This window comes from Triturus cristatus, chromosome 4_1 (assembly GCF_964204655.1).
Source record: "Triturus cristatus chromosome 4_1, aTriCri1.1, whole genome shotgun sequence".
In the NCBI taxonomy this organism is placed as follows: domain Eukaryota; kingdom Metazoa; phylum Chordata; class Amphibia; order Caudata; family Salamandridae; genus Triturus; species Triturus cristatus.
Genome location: NC_140585.1, coordinates 1,032,272,187 through 1,032,295,998, shown reverse-complemented (window position 1 = coordinate 1,032,295,998; position 23,812 = coordinate 1,032,272,187). Strand labels below are relative to the sequence as shown.

At 46.5% G+C, this 23,812-nt stretch overlaps 1 protein-coding gene across 3 annotated transcripts in view; it reads left to right on the top strand.

Moving 5' to 3' along the window:
* LOC146856006 (metabotropic glutamate receptor 8) overlaps window positions 1-23,812 on the top strand; it is a 2,429,629-nt gene that overhangs the window by 1,997,447 nt on the left and 408,370 nt on the right. For all 3 annotated transcript variants that reach the window (XM_085653966.1, XM_085653965.1, XM_085653967.1), the window contains exon 8: window positions 22,157-22,293. In XM_085653966.1, the coding sequence (XP_085510092.1) occupies window positions 22,157-22,293 (137 nt within the window). The remainder of the gene's footprint in view (window positions 1-22,156; window positions 22,294-23,812) is intronic.

The following is a 23,812-nucleotide window of genomic DNA, read 5'->3' as shown; positions in this document are numbered from 1 at the left end:
TCTTTGAGGAGGCTGGGAAAGAAGGACCGCTGTATTGAACTATCCGCCGCGTGCACTTACTTCTACACGATAATAACAGCTCAGAAAAGAAATGAATGTGTAATAATCTAGCTCTCCGATAACAATAATGCTCAAAATGAACCAAGGTGAGAAGGTCAACTAGTTATTGCTTGGCAGGATGTGTGTGTATGTGGTTTTTTTCCCGACGACTTTACGTCCTAAGTAGTGGCACTTGTGATAAAAACGTCCCTGTTAGAAGATATTGTTTCACACAGCGTGCACTTGAAAAAACGAATTGTTATTCGATTTACTTGAACTTTGCAGAGAACCACCAACAACTGAACAGAAAATAAGTATTCTTCAAGTAGTGGTTAATTTGTTAAAAAATTAAGTGCCGAGGCTGTCGTCAGGAGGGGTTTTGCACCCGCCACTTTATCTTATAGCGCCGCCTAACAAAAACCAACTACTCGCCATGAAAGTGGGGAGAGGATGTAGCCTAATGGCCAGAGCTGCCGACTTTGGAATAGGGGGGAACAGTTTCGAGTTAGCCTAAAGCTTGCGTGCATGTGCGCGTGAACGTGCGCAGCCGCCATCTGCCATTCTTATCTAATTAAGCCTTGCTCTGCTTGCACTACCCCCTCACTCCCCCCTCCTTTCTCCCCCCGCCCTTCTCCCCCCACCCTTCTCGTCTGGACGCGTCACTTTTGCAACCGCTTTCTCCCCCCGCCCTTCTCGTCCGGCCGCGTCACTTTCGCAGCCCCTTTCTCCCCCCGCCCTTCTCATCCGGCCGCGTCACTGCCAATGCTTGTTTTGCTTTATCATTTGGATTAATAAGCCAGCAGTCGGGAGGCAATTTATGCGACAGAATAAGTATGGTTGAGTCCAGTGTGTTTGACTGTAGATTTACAATGCCATATCGCATATCAGGGCTATCGCCCGCTTTTCAGCTCTCGGTTGCGCCCAGCTAGTTCTATATAAGTGACACTGCATACATTGCCCTGAGCCTACACTTTATACCATAGCCACAAAACCCCATGCTGCACTTGCGCCTAGGTACTTCATATCCACCCAAGTTCATGCTGCACCTACTCCTATTTCCTTCCTAAATTGTATGAATTTCAGTCACATGATTAGCATAGGCGCATTTAACTCCTATAGATGGATCTACTGGTCTATGGGAGACTACACTTCAGTCTCAAGGAGCGTATGTTGCACAATTGGGTATTTTGATATGGTGCACTTTTTGTAGAAAGTTCTGTCATGCATGTCAAAGACTGTAATTTAACTTTATTAGTGACCAGGCAGTATTCCAAATGAAGAAAAGAGCATAGAAGAATCAGGCCGTCTGTCATATCATAACATAACTATACAGTACTTTCAGTCACTGATTAAAGTGGTGATGTAAGAAATCATTTAGTCTTAAACAATTATCAAGGAAAATAAATGTGCAGGTCATACAGAGAACCCTGGTGGTGCATGTTCGTCAATCTGATTTTAAGAGTCAAACTACATTCTCTGCGAAGGCTTCTACCGATGCACCCAATAACACTACTGCCCGAGTCAAGAAGACAATCGTGATAAATTGTTTTGTTGCAGCTGCATAAAGCGTATGTATGTTACTTAACCAATAATGATACTTTGATCCATACCGAATGTTCCTGGATTCACTTTTTTAAACATTTATTTTGTTGTATTTTGATTGAAAGAAAATATGTAAACCTGAGGAGCTAATCATTTGTATGTTAAACAGTTGCTACTACAATTCCGGGATGACTGGTACTCATGCGAGTCCGCCTTATATGATAAGATGTCTATTAATCTATGAATTCAGAACTCTGCATACTGAATAACATTACTTTCGGTCCTCACAACATCGTTTTATTTCCTTTCTCATAAACCACCAGGCACTGTTCGAATACTAGGTTTTATTGTACCCAAACGAACCTCAACCACTGCTGTGGCAATCATTTTCCCAACCCCATTTCTAAATAAACAAGCATTGGCATAGCCAATAGATCTCGCCTTTGGGACCTTATAAGTGTTTAGCCATGCAACAGTTAATGTTGTTGCACTAAGGATATTGTGCTGCATAACTAAATACTTATAAGGTCCCAAAGGCAAGACCTATTGGCTATGCCAATGCTTGTTTTAAGGAGGCCTCGAAACGGGTCTCTTTCGGGCTCTGTTTTGTGCCCTGGCACAGGCGGGCCGTTTTTTTTTAGCGTTATAGGGGAAGGGAAATCCTTTAAAGAGAGTCATTTTCTCTCTGGATTTCCCTTCTCTTTTTGAAACTCAGGAGCAGCAACATTGTAGTGGTGTCACCAGGGCTTTAAGTGGAAGCTTTTCCATATTAATACAAGTCATAGTTGCTGCTCATTTATCTTATGCAACTAATAACCATTGACAAAGCCAATAGTCCTGACTTGTAGGTATGTTACTTGTTGTATCATATATCTGGATGCAATGACAGAAACAGCAAAATACCAGTCGGGCGGCACACTATGCTAAGCACACATTTTTAGCTTACTTGTTTTTAAGCCATGCCCTTATTTACATTGGCGACGCCCCCTCGATAGACCCCCCCCCCTGCTTTTTCATCCCACTTAAAGCCCTGACTCAAGATATATGCTGCAGCTAAGAGTCCCTGGCAAACATCGCAGAGTACAGATTTGTCTAGTGGATGTGTCTAGTCTATTCCTGTAATACTTGAGCTAGAGTTGTGGGCAGTAGCTGCCTGTAATTTCAAGTTTTGAATTTTGTAAGACATAGTGCCTTAGTAATTGCTAAAAAACACTTTTGTCCTGTTCATAAAAAAGCAGTAAATTTGAACCCATAGACTTATGTTTGTTTTGCGGGTGCAAATTACTGCTTTTGATATTCACTATTATCCGAAGAGTAAACCTGCAAGGCTGCTCCAGGGTTTGTGAGTGAGTCCAATAAAAGGAGGTGGGTTAGTATAGACAGCACAGTATAAATAGATGTTACAGCAAGTCTTGTCAAGACTATCTCTGAGTTTTGGGACAGATATTTAACTTGACTCTCCTGAAGTCCACTACCCAAGACCACTAGTAGGAAATTTAAATGAGTCAGCTGCATATTGATAGAAAAAGCACCTTTGTTGAGGTTTGCGATACATGCCGCTTGTTAGATCTGGGGGTCTCTAGTTGGCAGGGTAGGTACCACTGTCCAAGTAGGGACCCTTGCTTCTAGTCAGGGAAAGGGGGATACACTGTTAAGATAACCCCTGCTCACCCTCTAGGTAGCTTGGCCTGAGCAGTCTAGGCTATCAAAGGCAATGTGTAAAGTATTTGTACCAACACTCACAGTAACACAGTGAAAACACCACAGATTTACTCCACACCAGTTTTAGAAAAATAAGGTATCTTTACTAAAAACTTCACAAGACCAAATACTACAGACAAACCAACATATAATTCAAAAGGTTACTTTAAAGATAGTCCAAGAGCTTGCAGAAAGTACTCCAGGATGTCAAAATCAGTGTCCTGCACAATGCGACTCTCAATGCACAAAATGCGACACTTTCGTGCCCAACAGTACCTGTAGTTGCGATAAGGTTCCCAAAAGCTATAACAAGGAAGATGGCAAAGGCGATGCGATACTCCTGAGATCCTGGGGAGGCTTTGCAGCAGCCCTGCTTCACGCAGCAGAGGTGGATGCGCCGGCTCCGATCTGTAGGGGGAGGATGCGATGACTTTGGCTTTCGTTGCGTAGGTTTCTTCGGGGGAAGCTTCACGCACAGGTTCGATGCGACACTCTTCGATGTGGTGCGATGCGTGGCGCAGCGTTGCCTTCCGGCGCCGCAACTCTCGATGCGCCACGGAACGGGACTCTGCGTCGACGCACACGATGACTGGAGACTTTCACGCACCGGCAGTGGTGCGGCTCGCAAACTGGTTCTGCGACGACCCTCGCAATGTCAGGAATCTTCACGCTTCGGGACGATGCTCGACGCACTCGGCGATGCGGGGACCCTGCGTGTTGCGATGGTGCCGCAATGAAATTTTCCTCGCACTCTCGTTCTTGCGACACGCAATCGGATGATGCGTTGGGTACCAGTTACTCTTTTTCACGCTTCTGCTTCCCAGCTCCCAAACACAGCAAAAACGACCTCCTGAGGCCCCAAGACTGGGCAAGCACTCCAAGGCAGGTCAGAACTCTCTCAGCAGAGTTCCAGGGGAGCTGGTGGTGAAGTCCTTTTGTTCCTGGGACTTCTTAACAGGGAGCCAGCTCTTCTCAGGCCCTTGGAGATCAGAATCAAAAGAAGGGGACACAGCAAAGTCCTTCCCCTCTCCTTGGCAGCAAAGCAAAACAGCAAGCAGGCAGTCTTCTCCTCTTCAGTCCTTTTCAGCTTTCTCCTTGGCAGAGGTTTCTTCTTAGTTCCACAGTGATCTAAAGTTTAGGTGTCTGGGGTCCTCTTCTTATACCCCTCCAAGCCTTTGTCTCTCTTTGTTCCAGTGGGGGGATTCCCCTGCTCAAACCGGTTCCTGGGTGTGCTCGGCTCTGGAGCACCTGGTTCCTTTCAGAGTGAGGGGCAGGGTCGTTAGACGCTCAGCAGGAGGTGGAGCCTTCTTTGTGCCAGCAGAGGCAGAGTCCTCAGCCTGGCCAGCAGGGGGTGGAGCCAGCTTTGTGTTGGCAGGGGCAGCCCTATTCAAACCCAGGGACTACTCCTCCCACCCATCTAAAGCAGATCTGCCTATTCACCCTGCTGTTGACTCATCCAGGCTCCTGGAGCCACCTAGCCCATCACATGACACCCTTCAGCCAACCAGCACACAGGCACACAGGAAGGTTAAACAGGAGAATAGCTACTTTCTAAAAAGTGCTATTCTCACACAGTGAATTTAAAAACCATCTTGCTAAAAAGATGTATAATTAAATTCTGAGCACAGAGATACCAAACTTGGATTTTCTATCTTGCCCTTATGGGAAGATAGGCATGTAAACAGCCTTCCCCATTCTATCCTATGGGCAAGATAGCCTCTCAGCAGTGAAAAACGAAAATGGCTGTAATTCACTACCAGGGCATGTTACACACCTCAGTACATGCCCTACCTTTCAGATACACTGCACCCAGCCCAGGGGGGTACCTAGGGCCACCATAGGGATGCCTGACATGTACAGAAAGGGAAGGATAAGGCCTGGTCAGTGGGTGCACTGGCCAGGTCGACATGGCAGTCCTGGACTGCACATAGGCACTGCAAGCAGGCCTAAGACATCATTTTAGCGCTACTCCTGTGGGTGGCACAATCAGTGCTGCAGCCCACTAGTAGCATTTGAATCACCAGCCCTGGCACACTCAGTGCACTTTACTAGGGGCTAACAGGTGAATCAAATATACCAAAAATGGATAACCAATCAATATAACAATTTATACAGAGAGCATATGCACTTTAGCACTGATCAGCAGTGGTAAAGTGCCCAGAGTTCTATTGGCAACAACCACAGGTCAGAAAAAATAAAGGAGGAAGAAGCAAAAAGTTTGGGGATAACCCTGCAAAAAGTGCCGTTTCCAACACAACCCCCTTCCAGCCTAAAGCCAGGGTAGACCAAGCGATACCTCGATGGGATTCCCTGCTTAGGGCGATAGAACACGGAAACTGGCCCAAACAGCAGGGCACTATTCCTGTTCTACGCCTTCCTGAACCCGGTTGGATCTCTCCATCCATACTCTCAGGGTCCACCAAGCCAACCCATGTGGAACCCTTCTCCTCACCTGTGGACACCACCTGTGCAGCACCTAGCCTTAACTTGCTCACAGGTGTGTCCCAACAGACAGACAGCAAGCCGCAGTGACCAGTGACAGTGGTCAGGGATGAGACCCAGGCCTTATGCCTCTCAGGGCCCTCAAACCCCTGTGGCGTCAGAGGGTGGGGGGCGGTAGCCCCAGGTGCTTGGCACCCTTTGTCCACTCCCTTCCCTGTCAGGTCGGGTCTGACAACCTGGCACTGACCGACCAGCCCCGGGCCTGTATCCGGTGGCTGGACAGGAGGCTGGGGTAGGCTTTTCCATACCCAGTCCTCCTCTTCCTTGGGGCTCTGTACCCTCCCACCTGGAGCGGTACCCCCTTCTAGAATAGTCAGGGCACCAGTGGCAGGTGTCCTGCACCATTCACCCACCAGTTCAGGGGTTCTATCCTGCAACTGGGATCCCAGGTCAGGGGGGACACCCCGGACCTGGCCCTCCAACCTAGGGTCTACACCCTTCAGGTGAACCGGGGTCAGAGGCGAGGACTCCCTCCCTCTGCACCCCCTTCCAGAGTTCTGCACCCTCCTACTCAGAGCGGTACACCTCAAAGACAAACTGGTAGAGACACTGCTTACAGATGTCCCTCCCTCCAGTTCAGGACCTCTCTCCAGCAACTGGTCTCCCAACCTAGGGTCTAAACCCTCAGGTTGCACAGGGGTCAGAGGCGAGGACTCTCTCCCTCTGCACCCCCTTCCAGAGAGCTGCACCCTCCCCACTGGAGGGGTACCCCTGGAAGCCAAACCGGTCAGGACACAGCTTACAGATGTCCTTCCCCCCAGGTCAGGCAGATCCTGAACCTGGCCTCCCAACCCAGGGACTAAACCCTGCGGTTGCACGCCTGCCTGGCATGCCAGGACTTCTGGGGACTCACACAGTATCTCCCCGAGGGTGACACATGACTCATGTGTCTCGTGACAGTCTGCCTGGCGCAGATCTCCCGGCCCCTGTCCACCTGACTGTGCGCGAAGATCCCCCAGGACAGAAGTGGCGTCACCATGGTCACTCCTAGGGGTCTCAGCCCTTCTGGCTGGCCCCTGACCCACCGGTTCTCCCACTGGGGAACACATCCCCCTCTCACCCCTCAGTCTGGACTTCTGCACCCTCCCAACTGGAGCGGTACCGCCAGACACCAGAACCACTGGAGCTCTGTTTACAGAGGCTCCAGGTTCTCCTGACACTAGGAGATCCTCCTCAAATGGCCTACTAGCACTGTCTAGGCCCCCAACCTGGTGTTCCCTTAAGGAACCCTTCAGGCCCTGAGACTGGGTTTCGGGCACCTTGGGACCCACAGTCCCACACTCACCCCTTCTCCACTGAGACAGGACGTGAGCCCCTACACCCCTCCCACTACACTGGGACCTAACTGAGCTACACTGAACTTCTTCCACCTCACAGGTCTGGAAGATATCTGGGCCACTCCTTTTGGGATCACTCCCCAATGCCTCTCCAGACCTTTTGGCATCCAACCAAAGGTCTGCCTCCAATGCAAGCTCTCTGGAACCAGAGAACTCATTCTCCACCGGGTGTTGGCATAGCTCTGGAAAACAGGGACTTAAAATATGCTCTCCAACAAATGAATCGCACAGCCCCCCACAGTTGTTAACCAAGCTACCGTTTGCCTCACCCTTCAGTGCCTCACACAAGTACCCCACACTACTCTCCTGAGATTGGCAAGACAGTATCTGACTGTCCCAGTCACACAACTCACACTCTTCTGGGCGGTCTTCACACTCACACACCAAGGTTTCTACCATGGGGGAACCCCTCTCCCTGTACCTCTCATCTAGGGTCAGTAGAGTGTCCCTCCCACCACTAGGAATATGGTCCCCTGTGCCAGTTCCCCAATCCACTTCAGGGACACTGCACTCCACTGGAACTACATCATAAACCCGAACCCCCTGGTGTATGTCAACCCCCTCCTTCAAGTCAGGTGCCACATCTCTGGGTGTTTGTACCTTTCTCTCAGCACTAGAAACTAACATCTTGCTGCCACCATCTGAGCTGGACTCCCCCTCCAACTCAGCAAAGCTCACTTCTTGAGCTACCCATTTCTCTTCTTCAGCTGAGACACTCATGGCCTCAAGCCTCTCGAGCTCCAAATCAAGCTCCCTCATCCTCAACTCATGAGTCAAGGTTAATTTCAATTCTTCCAAAGCAAGGGCATTCTTTTTCTCCTCCTTTGCCATTTCCATTTTTTCCATTTCATGGTCTCTCACCCTTTGATTCTCCTCCAACTCCTCTGGAGTGAGCCCCCTACTGGAATGGGAGCTGCCAGCCCTTGAGACTGCTTTGCCCACGGGCAGATCTTGGGGAACAAAACCATTCTCTTCATCTGCATCATCTTCCTCTTGGGCCTCCCAACAGGCCTTCAAGAATCTTTGTAGCGCATCCTTTCTAGATCCGCTTTTCACAGGGCAACCAAGGTCTTTGCAGAATTGCTTGAGCTCCTCAACCTTGTACGAATACAAATCCTCAATGGAAAACTCCAATCCTGCCCTCTCACTTGTTGCCACCTGAGACATGATGCTCTTGAAGAGTTACTCAAAAATAGAAAAATACAGTATGTGGTTGTCTATTGGTCTGCACTTAAACTAGTGATGTACACCAATTACTGTGGGTCAAGTACAAATACAAGTTCAATCCTCACCGCTGACCACCAATGTTAGATCTGGGGGTCTCTAGTTGGCAGGGTAGGTACCACTGTCCAAGTAGGGACCCTTGCTTCTAGTCAGGGAAATGGGGATACACTGTTAAGATAACCCCTGCTCACCCTCTAGGTAGCTTGGCCTGAGCAGTCTAGGCTATCAAAGGCAATGTGTAAAGTATTTGTACCAACACTCACAGTAACACAGTGAAAACACCACAGATTTACTCCACACCAGTTTTAGAAAAATAAGGTATCTTTACTAAAAACTTCACAAGACCAAATACTACAGACAAACCAACATATAATTCAAAAGGTTACTTTAAAGATAGTCCAAGAGCTTGCAGAAAGTACTCCAGGATGTCAAAATCAGTGTCCTGCACAATGCGACTCTCAATGCACAAAATGCGACACTTTCGTGCCCAACAGTACCTGTAGTTGCGATAAGGTTCCCAAAAGCTATAAAAAGGAAGATGGCAAAGGTGATGCGATACTCCTGAGATCCTGGGGAGGCTTTGCAGCAGCCCTGCTTCACGCAGCAGAGGTGGATGCGCCGGCTCCGATCTGTAGGGGGAGGATGCGATGACTTTGGCTTTCGCTGCGTAGGTTTCTTGGGGGGAAGCTTCATGCACAGGTTCGATGCGACACTCTTCGATGTGGTGCGATGCGTGGCGCAGCGTTGCCTTCCGGCGCCGCAACTCTCGATGCGCCACGGAACGGGACTCTGCGTCGACGCACACGATGACTGGAGACTTTCACGCACCGGCATTGGTGCGGCTCGCAAACTGGTTCTGCGACGACCCTCGCAATGTCAGGAATCTTCACGCTTCGGGACGATGCTCGACGCACTCGGCGATGTGGGGACCCTGCGTGTTGCGATGGTGCCGCGATTAAATTTTCCTCGCACTCTCGTTCTTGCGACACGCAATCGGATGATGCGTTGGGTACCAGTTACTCTTTTTCACGCTTCTGCTTCCCAGCTCCCAAACACAGCAAACACGGCCTCCTGAGGCCCCAAGACTGGGCAAGCACTCCAAGGCAGGTCAGAACTCTCTCAGCAGAGTTCCAGGGGAGCTGGTGGTGAAGTCCTTTTGTTCCTGGGACTTCTTAACAGGGAGCCAGCTCTTCTCAGGCCCTTGGAGATCAGAATCAAAAGAAGGGGACACAGCAAAGTCCTTCCCCTCTCCTTGGCAGCAAAGCAAAACAGCAAGCAGGCAGTCTTCTCCTCTTCAGTCCTTTTCAGCTTTCTCCTTGGCAGAGGTTTCTTCTTAGTTCCACAGTGATCTAAAGTTTAGGTGTCTGGGGTCCTCTTCTTATACCCCTCCAAGCCTTTGTCTCTCTTTGTTCCAGTGGGGGGATTCCCCTGCTCAAACCGGTTCCTGGGTGTGCTCGGCTCTGGAGCACCTGGTTCCTTTCAGAGTGAGGGGCAGGGTCGTTAGACGCTCAGCAGGAGGTGGAGCCTTCTTTGTGCCAGCAGAGGCAGAGTCCTCAGCCTGGCCAGCAGGGGGTGGAGCCAGCTTTGTGTTGGCAGGGGCAGCCCTATTCAAACCCAGGGACTACTCCTCCCACCCATCTAAAGCAGATCTCCCTATTCACCCTGCTGCTGACTCATCCAGGCTCCTGGAGCCACCTAGCCCATCACATGACACCCTTCAGCCAACCAGCACACAGGCACACAGGAAGGTTAAACAGGAGAATAGCTACTTTCTAAAAAGTGCTATTCTCACACAGTGAATTTAAAAACCATCTTGCTAAAAAGATGTATAATTAAATTCTGAGCACAGAGATACCAAACTTGGATTTTCTATCTTGCCCTTATGGGAAGATAGGCATGTAAACAGCCTTCCCCATTCTATCCTATGGGCAAGATAGCCTCTCAGCAGTGAAAAACGAAAATGGCTGTAATTCACTACCAGGGCATGGTACACACCTCAGTACATGCCCTACCTTTCAGATACACTGCACCCAGCCCAGGGGGGTACCTAGGGCCACCATAGGGATGCCTGACATGTACAGAAAGGGAAGGATAAGGCCTGGTCAGTGGGTGCACTGGCCAGGTCGACATGGCAGTCCTGGACTGCACATAGGCACTGCAAGCAGGCCTAAGACATCATTTTAGCGCTACTCCTGTGGGTGGCACAATCAGTGCTGCAGCCCACTAGTAGCATTTGAATCACCAGCCCTGGCACACTCAGTGCACTTTACTAGGGGCTAACAGGTGAAACAAATATACCAATCATGGATAACCAATCAATATAACAATTTATACAGAGAGCATATGCACTTTAGCACTGATCAGCAGTGGTAAAGTGCCCAGAGTTCTATTGCCAACAACCACAGGTCAGAAAAAATAAAGGAGGAAGAAGCAAAAAGTTTGGGGATAACCCTGCAAAAAGGGCTGTTTCCAACACCGCTGCATACCACTTAACAAAATACATCTAAAAAAGGGTGATCATATTTCAGCAATGGCAACAAGCACTGCTCCTTTCTCTATGTAGGGAATGAAGCATTTGTATGCATAAGTTTAGGATATACTTCCAAATAACCTTTTTATGGGTGTGAAATAACATTTAGATTCACAAGTATTGGTTTTCAGCTTTTAAATGGATTATGTGGTGGCCTCATACTATCTTATGTATTCTCCCCACAGTCTTGATGTTCCCTGCTGCTCAGCCAGTGAGTAAGGTCTTTGGAGGGTTGGAATGTTGAGAGTGTATGTTTGTGGATGAGTGGACAGTTGGATTGAGAGGACTGAGCAGCAGGATGCGGCTCCTGGTGGTGCTTTACATGATTTACTGGTAATCTGATCTAAACCTACTTTTTTTGTAACCTACAAGACTACATCCTTGATTGTATCACTGGCGACTAGAGGAAAATAAACTACACATGAGGAACTGGAAATTAAGAAGAAACTAGAGGAACTGAAGAAGAAACTAAGTGGATTACAAAGAAAAAGAATTTGAAGCCTGTATGGAATAATTACCCCTGGTAGCCCCACCAGTGTCTATGTACACCAGACAGCCTGCTGCCCAGGGCATTTTAACAGGCCAGCGTAAGTGTGCAGCAGACATAGAGGGCTGCCTATTTCATATGGATGAGAAACACTGGTGAGGAGTGAACCAGTAAGGCAAGGAGCATTTGACCTGCAGGGAGCCTGTAACTTGAACTTATCATTGGCACAGCCCTGGTATGAAAAGAGTTTTGGAACTGTTCAACTTTATTTATGAAACTAGTGTGAGAAGTTGGCCTGGTATATGCTGTCCACTAATTAAAGTGGGTACCTTGTACCAGTCCAAACGACCCTTATGATGTATGAGATCAAAGATAACCTTTAGAAAGCTACCCTAGTGGTAGCTGTGGAGACCAGCCTTCAGGCTTAATCTTGAAAGAATGTAAAGCAGCTTGTTTTACCAGAATATCACCTCCTGAATTAATTATATGAAAGGAGAACCACACAGTAGTTATATAAAATATGTATTTATTAATATAACACTCTCTAGTATCCTCTACCCGGGGATAGAACAGAAAGCACACAATACAAAGTCAATAGAACAGTTGTAAGTAGCACAATACACAGTGGGCTCCAGGGAGAAACCAAACCATATTCTAAAATAGTGGTATAACAACGACGACTTGGGTCAAGACAAGATCTGGAGCACGTAGAATCATTGGGACCCCAAGGAACCACCCAAGTTGAGTAGATAGGGACCCCACGGAGGACGGGTTTAGTGTACTAACACAACCGGGGGCTCCGTACAATCCTAAGGGGAAGTCGCCGTTGCAATTTTACAGTTTAAGGACCCTTCTAGGAGGACTTCGAGGAAACCCTTCAGAACTTAAGAGTTTGGAGAGCCACCCCACCCGTGAATACCAATGTACCAGAGTTACCTATCCCAGAGCAGCCAGGTGCATAGGGTTAAAGTGGCGTCGGAAACCGCCGTCGTTCTCTATGGAAGGCTTTGAAGAAGTGCTGCTGCCGTGAAGGTGAACAGGGTCCGGTGGAATCCAAGGCTGGATTGTGTAAGGAAGGAACCTGAAAGCAGAGGAGACATAGTCTGGGTCACTTCAGAGTGACCAGGTGCTTGGGAGACGAATGCCCACTGATGGGTGCTTCAGGTGCGAAGAAGGGATGCTTGATTCTGCAGCCACGAGGACCAGGAGATGTCGATGATGACCAGAAGCCAGATGCCAGCTGTTCTACGAAGGATGTCAGTGCTGAGGGGTCGGTGTCCCGCTGGAGCACCAACAAGCCTTGGCAAAAGCAACCCACGTAGCAAACTCAAGAAGGTTACAGTGTGGATCAGCAAGGTCAAGGAGACTCACCAAGCAATGGGGAGTCAGGGCACATCTGGAGCAACCAGGAACGCCCAACAGAAATCAAGATGACCCTCAGGAGGACCCACAGGCTGAATGACCAGGAGTCACAAGGGGACCTTGAGCAAGATCACAAAGTACCAGCCCACGGAGCACTCGGTGCAAGGAGGCCAGAGTTCTTTGGTGGAAATACTCCTCGGGGTCAGGACTACACAGAGTCCAATGCACAAGCTCAGGAATTGCCAACAAGCATATGCACTTGCAAATAGATGCAGTGCACAGGGATTTGGATTATGCAGTCCCCACTAGGGATACTGGCCTCAAACTTGCTGAGAGGGCAGATCAACCTCAAGGACCTTTGACACCCACCTCCTGTATTGCTGGAGTCTTCAGAGTCTGCAGGAGCTTGGGAGCAGCAGACCGGTCAGTTGCATTGAGGTGCCTGCGAATACAGGGGAGTGACTCCTTCACCCCAAGAGAGATTCTTCAGTTGTCCTCAGTGCACCACAGGTCCTACACAGAGCCTGTATGGAGAAAGGGCACAGACAAAGCTTTGGACGATGAGGGGGACGAAGTCGAGCCTAGTCGAAGTCAAGCGAAGTCCAGAGTGTCCAGACGGTAGAAGGTCAGTGGTTTCTTCTTGCAGAATCTTGTCCATGTAAAATCTAAAGAACTACAGTCAGGTAAGCCCTTTTGTACCCACAGGACAGGAGAGGGTTGGACAGATTCAGGAGACCCTCCTAGGGGAGGGGCAGGACAGAGGGGTGGTTACTCTCATGGCCTTTGTCCAGTTTTGCACCAGAGCAGGTGCCAATGGCTCCCAGAACTGGTCTAGGCTGGACTATGCACAGGGATACCAAATGTGCGCCAGGTGCAGACTTTCAGGCACTCTCAGAGTGCACCCACCCTGCACCAATACAATAAATCCTGTCTAGGAGGTGGTCACACCTCCCTGTGACAGTATGCTTTTTGTGCTGCCTTCCTCTGCTCGAGCTTGACTCAGCAGCAGACGGGCAGAAATGTGTCTCTGGTTGGCAGCATCCATTTTGTGCTGTCCGGGTTGAGAACACTGGCACCGGATAGACCAGTGACACCATGAAGCTTACTTCAGAAGGGTGGAATCATACCTCCCACACCGGTTACCAGTGTGGAGGTATGATTCCAAGGTTCCAAACACGACATGTTTTGTTTCAGCCGTTTTCGAGATACAATTTCCTGCTAGGTTATAATGCAACTCTATCTATATGTCTGGCTGAGTCACAAACAACCAAGTAGAATGGTCTCCGACGGCTGCAGAGGGGCTCTGCTCATGCAGGGGCACACTCACGTAAAACCTAGCACCCTGCCCTCAGGATAGATAAGGCCTGCTATAGGGGTGACATACGTTTTAAGTGTAGTGACCTATAGATATAGTGAACCTATATCTAAAGTAAGCGGTGCAAGCACCAGCTTACACAGGTTGCAGTAGCAGACCTGTAGTTCCATTTTGCATGGCCTCTCATGGGTGGCATAATACATGCTTCAGCCCATGGGAGGTGTCTGGGGTACCTATGCCCTGGGTACATGGGTACCATATAGAAGGGACTTATAAGGGTACCCCAGTATCCAATCTGGAGTAAACCAAAGTACATGCATAACAATTTTAGGGAGAAAGCAGATAGACTGGGGTCCTGATTAGCAGGACCCTAGTCAGATTAGTCAAAAACCAGCAAAACACCAGACAAAAAGTGGGGGTATGTGGCACACAAAGTCCTGGGACCAGGGAGGTCCCGGAAGGGTAGAGAGGTCCTCAGCCACAAGGTTTAGAAAGGACACATTCTCCCTAATTCACATACTCATAACCAATAAGAGTGTCCCTTCAAAAAGGTACTGTTTAATCTTCCAGGGATAGAGAAAAACAGGGGGTGGGGGGTTCCTGAGTGTGCAATGGTAAGTCTCTCAAGTAAGGATTACTGAGGGAGTCTGATATGTGACCAACCTGTTGTTACTGGTGGGAGAGAGACCCTTTTCTTTTTATAGCCCTCACTCAGTAGTGACATTCTTCATCATTGGGCTCCCCCAAACTCCTAAAGGTCGGGGTGGGCTCAAATATCTTTCAGGGAGCACTAAAAGATAAGGTGTAAGGGGGCGTACCGTTAAAGATAAAATTCCTCGCCCACTCCTAAAGAATCCTTTATTAATGGAGTGGAAGGGAAGATTAAAAATATATTATAATCGGGTATCAGGATGTGATGGTCCTATGACCCTAGAATAAGCACCAACATGTTTCTGCCCTCCTTAACTGGCCTAAATAAGTCCTGGGCTTTTGTCATGGTGGGATGTAAAGAGGTTACTTCCCCCAGAGACGTGAGTGCACACACACTACTTGCCTAGGGCACTTCTAAGTGTAAAAATAGGAACAAGCCTAATACTTACCACCGGTTTCAAATGAGAAATTGCCCCATGTAATCAGGGCTTTTGATTTCCAAGGGAGCACAGGAGGGAGGCCTTGTAGTCACACATTTGTCAAAGGTCCTACCCTGCTGTAACCTACTCATTGTTCAGCTCCCCAGCCATTAATAAACAATTCTTTAGGAGTGGGCGAGGAATTTTATCCTTAATGGTACACCTCCATCCACCTTATCTTTAAGTGCTCCCTGAAAAATGGTTGAGCCTACCCAACCTTTAGGGGTTGGTGTGAGCCCAATGATGAAGCATGTCACTACTAGAGTGAGTGAGGGCTATAAAAAGAAAAGGGTCTCTCTCCCTTCCCACCCGTAACAACGGGTTGGTCACATATCAGACTCTCTCAGTAATCCTTACTTGAGAGACTTAAATGAAATGAAAATGAAATACCAGTGTTTGTAAAGCACACAGCTACCTCCGAAGAGGTGTCCTGGCGCTGGGGCCCTCAGGAAGATTAAGCGAGCTATTGCCCAGAGTCACATGCTGCTGGGCTAACCTGCCACCGGGGATTGAACCATGAACTCTGTAGTCCGGAGTCAGGCACCCTGGCCACTGTGCCACACCTCTTCCACCCCTTACCATCGCACACTCAGGAACCCCAGCCCCCCGTTTTCCTCTACCCCTGAAGGATTAAACAGTACTTTTTTGAAGGGACACTCTTATTGATTATGAAAAAGTGGGGTTAACCATGCAGTCATGTCTTACCTTCCTACAACTAGAACTGACAACGTTGGAGTTTAGAGTTGACAGCAAGTGTCTCAAAGTATTGATGACTGGTAAGGTAAGGTATATTTATTATGCCTGATTAATTAAAACCATTTCATACATAGTCATTAAAATCAAACAGGTTGTGTTAGTACAAAAATTACACAATAATAAATAAACGTTCCACTTTGTTATTGTACGTAAAACTATTAAGATTGTAACATAAAAAGTCATTGCCTCAACAATTGATGCTCAGTCTAAAAGGTAGTTTGGTAAAAATTGTCTTTTTAAGTTATCACTCCGCCAAGATCTTTTGCAAAACTTTCACTCTAGGTTATGTAGCTTTTCCTTAAAATGCGCTAAGCGTTGAAGATGGGCCCCAGTTTCAAACAGTTATTGATTATGCCTGTTTTTGGCGTTGTAGAGCTGTTGAAGATGTTCTCGAAGTTATCTTGATGAAACATCTTGTGGAGCAGAGTTCACGGCCAATGATATTACGTTTTTCAATCTCAATGTAGTGAGATCTAAAACAATTGTGAGGTGGCAGTTTAGCTGTACTAAGGTTGTATTGAAGCACAGCATTACCGCCTGTCTACATGACCTGACTCCATGCTGGTTAAACAATGGTTTTAGTAGAGTATGCCTTATGTCCTTTAGTTTGCTGCAAATACAAATAATGTGAATAAGGTTTTCTGTGCCACAGGCACACAGGCGGCAGGGTCGGTCTCCTCCTCTTCTTTCACAGGGCGGCAAAAACAGGACGATTGAGCCAACTCCCAAGCGCAATTTAAAAGAAATTCCTTTGTCGTCAGCTTAGTTCCTGCCTTGAGGTATGGTTGTGGTTTAAGGATATCAAAATTGTTTAGCACAGCCCAACCATGGGCGCTCTTTGATAATGTTTTCTTGTCTTCCATGTCTGATATTAGTCTTGTTGTCTTTGTAATGATCTTTTTAAAGACAGAATAAGCCTTTGGGCGGTTCCAAAGGTCTGTCAGGCCTAAGATCTTGATGGATTCCTGGAGATATTTGTTTGCTGGTGATTTTCCAGCGCGAGACAACTCTACCCGGAGGTGGTTATTCAAAAACCCCTCTTCGGCTGTTTTGATCTTGTGCCAGCATTTAACGTAGGCTCCCCTTCATTCTATTGCCTGGTTTTGAGGCCCAAATTCCAAACTTATTTTGGCTGAAAAGACTTACTTAGGGAGCTGAAAGATCGCTCGATGGGAGGTCACTATTACACTATCTAGAGTTGTTGCGTCTATCCCTCTTAATGATTCACTCCCGTAGGTGATCGTGGGCTGTAATTTAGCTTGCAGGACCTTTAAAAAAGGATCTTTTCTTGTTGTTTTAGAGATTTTAGTCCATCACAGATGGAAAAAATATGCACACAGTCAGCATTGAATAGCATACATCTTGGGCAAAATGTCCCCTTCCCACTGTGATGGACTAACATCTCTAAAACAAAATATTGAGAAGTTTTTGTCGTCCATACTCAAAAGAGAGATCGTCCTGACTAGTGAAGTCATACTATTGGGAGTGACAGATCCTAGTTTGTCCAGGCCGGGTCATGAACGTATTTTTATAGCCATGGCGGTTTTAAGAATGTGTATCGCCTCGGCCTGGCTAGACCCCAATGCGCCGGCTTTTCACCAATGGCTGGGTAGGTTTCTTGCAATCTCCAATCTAGAGGCTGCTATCTATAAACGGAAAGGGAGAATACGGCGAAAAAGGGGTTGGAGAATTTGGTCCCCTTTAATCGAATGGTGTCAATCTCAAAATAATACTGAGAATATTGTGAATCTTAGCTAATCTTATGATCTAATAATAAGTGGTAGCTATAGGGATAATGTATAATGCATTGTGACGATGAACTGCTGTGAACATATACATTTTTGATTTTGCTTGTATTGTATTATTAAATGTCTGACCGTTGGGAATTTCGGGTGTGCTAATTATGGTAAAATCAAATAAAGATATTTAAAAAAAAATAAAAAAGGATCTAACATTAGGTCAGACAGCAGCTTCTTCAGCGGTATGAGTGCTAGGTAGGTCATAGTTCCTTTCCTTCGTAGGGATTCTGTTTGTGGCTTGAAGGAATTGTGTTGATCTAAAAAGATGCCCAAGTACTTATAGCCTGTTACACGATATTGATGACTGAGCTTGGCTTGCGGTAAGCCCTTTTTCTATATGCCGTTTGGACCCTGTGAAATGCTTTATTAATTTTTCTTTACTTGCTGTTGGCCAAGCAGCATTGTGCAACATTTGAATACTGGAGCATGACCGGCATGTTTTGAGCACGACTGCAGCAGCATTCTGGAGCGCATCTCAGCAGCGTTGTTGAGGAGTGTGCAAACTGCATCTCTCCGCGCGGAGTTCAAGACGCTCTGCATGCCTGTGTGGGAGGCCAAGTGCTTGACAGGAGTCTTTGCACACACGTCATAGTGAAAAGTAGTGCGTGTCTGTTGACATGCAGTCTTGTGTGGAAAGACATATATGAGTGCACTTATTAAATCTGGCATTTCATGGACATTCTATGGAGGGTTCATGAGTTGCTCTGGCATACCAATATATTTTGTGTCTTTAAACAGACCCTTGAAGCGGTGTGTGTCCCACATTTTTGTAACATCCTCCTGCCACATGGTCATATCAAGAGGGAAGTTAAAATGTGCTCAGAGGAATCTTCCTAAGCGGTATAGAAATGTTTTTATGGGGTCGAATAGTATTGTCACATGTGCTGAGTGTCATGTTAGGGTCTTTAAACTAGTTTCACCTTTCCTAAGGGGATATGGGTGTAGTGGCAGTGGGCAAGCCCAATGTTCCTCCCCTTGTAAGGGGTAAAGGTGTAGGGGCAGTGGGTAAGCACAAGGTTCCACCGTTCCTAAGGGGTTAAAGGTGTAAATTCAGTGCATAAGCCCAAGGTTCCACCCTTTCTAAAGGGTTAAGGGTGTAGGGGGCAAAACATAAGCCCAAGGTTCCACGCTTCCTAAGGGGTAAATGGTGTAGTGCAGTGTGTAAACCTAAGGTTCTAAACCTCCTAAGCAGTTAAGGGTGTAGAGGCAGTGTGTAAGTCAAAGGAACCAGCCTTTCTAAGGGCTTAAGGGTTTAGAGGCATGTGTTTAGTCCAAGATTGCACAGGTGTACATTTTCTCTGCCCTGTTGACTATAAAGAAGGAGGAAAGTGAAATTTTTGTGAAGTGTGGTTTTTAACCATCCTTCCTAAGGGGTTTAGGGGGTAGGGACAATGTGGGTATTACCATCCTTCCTATGGGTTAGGATGATGGAGCAGTTTTTAGCCTAGTGTTAAGGGGGTACCGTTTATTCACCCCTGTGCAGTAGAGGGCAGGAGAAAACCTGGCCCTGTTTAGTTGTATGGTGATGGGGGTATGTAGTAACACATTAATGCCGTAAAGTTTGGAAGAAGCCCAGTTCCAGTTTCAGTGTTGTGTTTTCGAGGGTAACGGGCTAGTCCTGTTAGAGTATATGTGTTATAAGGTAAATGGGTAGTTGTGTTCAACCTCTGGGTTATCTGCACTCTTACATTGTAAATTTGTGGGAAAGAAATTGATTTGCGTGTCTTTTACCATCTTGCAACCCATTTGAGCATTTATTACAGTTATTGAAGAAAGTGTTGTATGCGATTTTCTGTTTTCTTCGGTGGGGTAGTATTTAAAATGTTGTTAGATGTTTTGCCAGAGGGTGTGTTTCCATCCTTGGTCCTGCTAAATTTCCTGTTGTTTCATACGGGGGATATGGGGTTGTGGCCTCGCTATCTTATGCCTTCTCTCCACAGTCTTGATGTTTCCTGCTGCTCAGGCAGTGAGTGAGGTCATTGGATGGCTTGAATGTTGAGATTGTTTTTTCTTGGGTGAGTGGACAGTTGGATTGAGAAGGGCTGAGCAGCATGATCCTGCTCCTGGTATGGTGTAACCTGATCTAAACCAATTAAACACTGCTTTGTAATCTAAAAGACTACATCCTTGATTGTAACAGATCACTCACTCAAATGTTGTATGTGAGTACATCTGCTCACAGGAGAGGAAGCCCACAGACAACTCATGCTTCAAAGTTCCTCAGGCACACAGAGATAAAATTGAGCTCATGGTTTCAATGGTTCTTTTATTTTCTATTAGTTAAGTACGCCCCTCACCAACACATGTTTCGTCTCAGGCTGTTCCTGTTACAGCAGACTTCATCAGGGCTTAACATCAACAACAAAGCCATACACCAATAAGGAGGAAAATTTATAATAAATAAAGAGCCCATAACCTTGGTCAGGTGACCCCAGACATGCCATGTATGTTTGGGGAATATATGGTGTGATTTCACCGGTTAGTGCGTGGGAGGCTACATGTCGCCATGCCTGCTTGATTAAAACAATATTAAAGTAAACAATATTAAATACAACAATGTTTTAAAAGCAATACAATACACATAAAAAACGATATTTTTACAATCAATATTCTGTTCCTGGATATTTTTGTAGTGACAATATGTTTGACGCAATATTTATGTTACGCAATATTTTAAATTTGATATGTGTGTCATTCACGAAAATACCATTGCGCAAATGCAATTACATTTCTCCATGCTTTACAAGATTGGTGGTCCGACAACTGGACCGCAGTTGTAGCGGTCGGGCAAAAACCGCCAAGCCTGCTGCTTCTGACAGCCATATTCTGAGTTGAACGCCAGCCCGGCCGGGTGCTGGTGATGGTCTTGCTGCAGTTAGAAAACAACACTGGGTTGTGGCTCAAAAAACTCAGCTAAACTGAGCCAAAAATACAAGAAAACAGAACAAGTAGTTCAAGCTGAGAAATATTCAACACAATACTTTACTGACTCCTAAAGAGAAATGAAACTGAAAAGGAGGGCTTTATGAATTTCCTTATTATTTAATGGAAATGATTTGAATTTATTTCATATTTCAAAACATAATTTTACGCAAAGACATTTCTTTTGTTGCGCTAAGGTCTTATATACAAAAATTTTTTTACAAAACATATATTACAATAGCAAACAACTAATAATCCCCTGGAAACAAATAGAAAATATGTACAAACATCATCAAACACTCATGGCCATTATACTCATGCATACACAGCAAACATACAAAAAATATCAAAAACAAAGTCCTTGTGGTGACCTTCTTTCCCTTGTACCATCAATTTTTTTTGGTCTTGCTGCAGTGGCATGCTTCAGCTCACAGGGTGAGCCTGAAGGCAAAGCTTCCACACTGCAGCACCTACACTGTTGTGCATGCACTGTTACCATGCACCATGTCGTGCATGGCACACAGTGCGCACACGATAGTGCAGGTATAGGGGTGCACAATATTTGCCCACAGCCACAATGCCCAATGGGGAAAAACACATGGGGGCCCTGTTTGAGGCCCCTTTCCTGCCTTTCCAGTGGGAATCCTCCCATGAAAGGCTGTAGGAAAGCCAACTCGCAATAGGCACACGGTGCCAGCATCGGTACTTCTGCCATTGTAGCCAGCTTCCCTGACCACAGTGGGATACAGGATCCTGGCACTGGGGGCAGGCTTGGGTCAGGCTGGTTGTGGTCCAGCTGCCGCACTTGTAACCGGGCAGTGGGACCACCGAGGTTGAGGCGGTCAGACCCCCACTGCAAGTACAGTGCTCTCAGGACCACTGTACTAATAATTAGACTCTATGTAAAACTGTGCATGCAGAAAATTCTGCATGGTCACATGAAGAATGTACAAACGTTTTCCAAAAGTATGAATGAGAAACGTTTCAAGTGTGACCTGTGAGACCTTTGTTGTCTCCCATGTAAGGCTGTGAACTTCTGCCATTAGATGCGCTCACCTTTACAGATTCAGACCACGGACTAAATGTAAGAATATTGAACTCACGCAAAGAGGTTTGCTCATTTTCAAGTGAATTCTGTTTCCGCTGAACAATTACTAACTTGTATTAGCGCCCAATTTTAGCCACAAAGTGGTAATTTTCCGGAAGATTCTCGTCAGCGCTCCCTTTTAGACATAACCGAGTCATTATTGCACAAGAGCCAATGCTTCCAGGATTGAGAGATGGCTTTGTAATCTTCTGACTGCTTCATAAAATCTCATAATATTTTATTAAAAAAGTGTATTGTTCTTGCAGGAAGACAACATCACGTTGCATTCTTCCTGCTACTTTTATGATGTTAAAAACATCGCGCCTTATGTTTCCCTTCTCTCCAGCGCTCACAGTGAACCCATTCTCAGTCTGTTTCCAAAGCCACCTTCTTGTAACGCTGCTTTCTTGTCTCTGTTTGCAGGGAGTGCGGGCACGCCTGTCGTTTACAATGAAAACGGAGATGCTCCTGGGCGCTACGACATTTATCAGTACCAGATGAACAACAAAACTGCTGAATATAAAGTGATCGGCCACTGGACCAATCAGCTTCATCTAAATGTAAGGGATAGTTTTTATTTGCTATCAAAAGAGGCTTTTGTTTTCCTAGTTGGTTCTTTGAGAGATTATCTGTTAGGTGATTTTTGCTTTGTTATGTTTGGTCCTATTTTCCCACTTTGAATTCCTCTCATTCAAATTCACTGAACTATGTGTAAGGTGATTTGTCTGTTGTGCCCGGCCTATCCAAGGAAACGTGCTTCTTTACTGACATGGATGCAATACGAATTGGAGTCTCAACAATAGAAAATCAGCTATAATATTCACATGGATCAACTTATATCGTTAAATTGCCCTCCTCACCCTTCCCCCTCCCTTCCTTCCTTCCACCTTTACACACCCTTGACCGTATATCTCTTCACTACATCTCTCCTCGTGCCTCCCCTCCATTTTCTCTATGTCATCTGAACTCAACACACCCAGGCCATCCTTTTTTTCCTTCTTTGTCTTCCCCTTTTCCTATCTCTATCTCCCTGTCACTCTTTTGCCAGCTCTCCTCAGCTCCCACTTCCTCAACACGTCCTCTTCTCTCCACCTCCGAGCTACACTCTTACCTTCCTTCTGCTCTCCACTTTCCTCCTCAGAACTTCCTCCTGCCTCCTTCTCCGTCTCTCAGCCCCGCCACCCTTTCCATTCCCTTCCCTTTCCCTTCCCTTTCCCTTTCCCTTTCCCCTTCCCCTTCCTTTCCCTTCCCTTTATGCTGATCTGGTCTCATCTAAAACTCTCCAGTTCCTGAATTGCTGGTCTAATTCTGCCTCCATTGTCAATCATATGGTTGTGCAATGCCCACAGGCAGCAGAGCACAACAAAGAAGAGAAGAGTTATGACGCTTAAACAACAACACCAACAGACCAAGATTAGTTCGTGAATGTAGCAGTTTTCCCCCTCGAAAGAATGTCCAGCAGTATGACTAGGCTAGAACTCAAATCATAAGGATCTCGCCTACCTATTTTCTACCCACCTAACCTATCCAGGAATGCAGCACTATAAACGGAAGCTACAGCAAGAGCATCCCTGCATTCTGATCACCAGTCAACAATATTGCCTGAAAGATGGGATTTGAAAGACAAATCTTATGTTTTTTTTTCACAACACCGCTTTATAGAATTGACTTTTTGAAGGCCTTTTAAATATCACTCTAAAAACTAAGAACCGCAAACTATATACTTAGCCCCTAGCCTTCATCAAGGCTAACTTCTCTATCTTCATCTTCAACAACAGGAAAATTATAATACTGGCCTAGGTGGAAAGCCTTGAAAAATGTGATTAACACTTTATAACTATGAGAGATACTGCAGTGTAACAACCTCAGTCAGCTCTAATTCAGGGTCCAACTTGCCTATACGGCAATCAGGAAGTGCCCAATGAGCTGGCCTGACCCATTATTTTGTGGGCCGTTTTTTTAGCAGCTTCTAGGCCTGTTTTATGGCTAAGTGGGACAGTTTTTTTAATAGTTTATTTCCCTAATATTAGTGTAAGCATTGCCTGCAGCAACACAAATGCACGCAGTCTACCATAATTT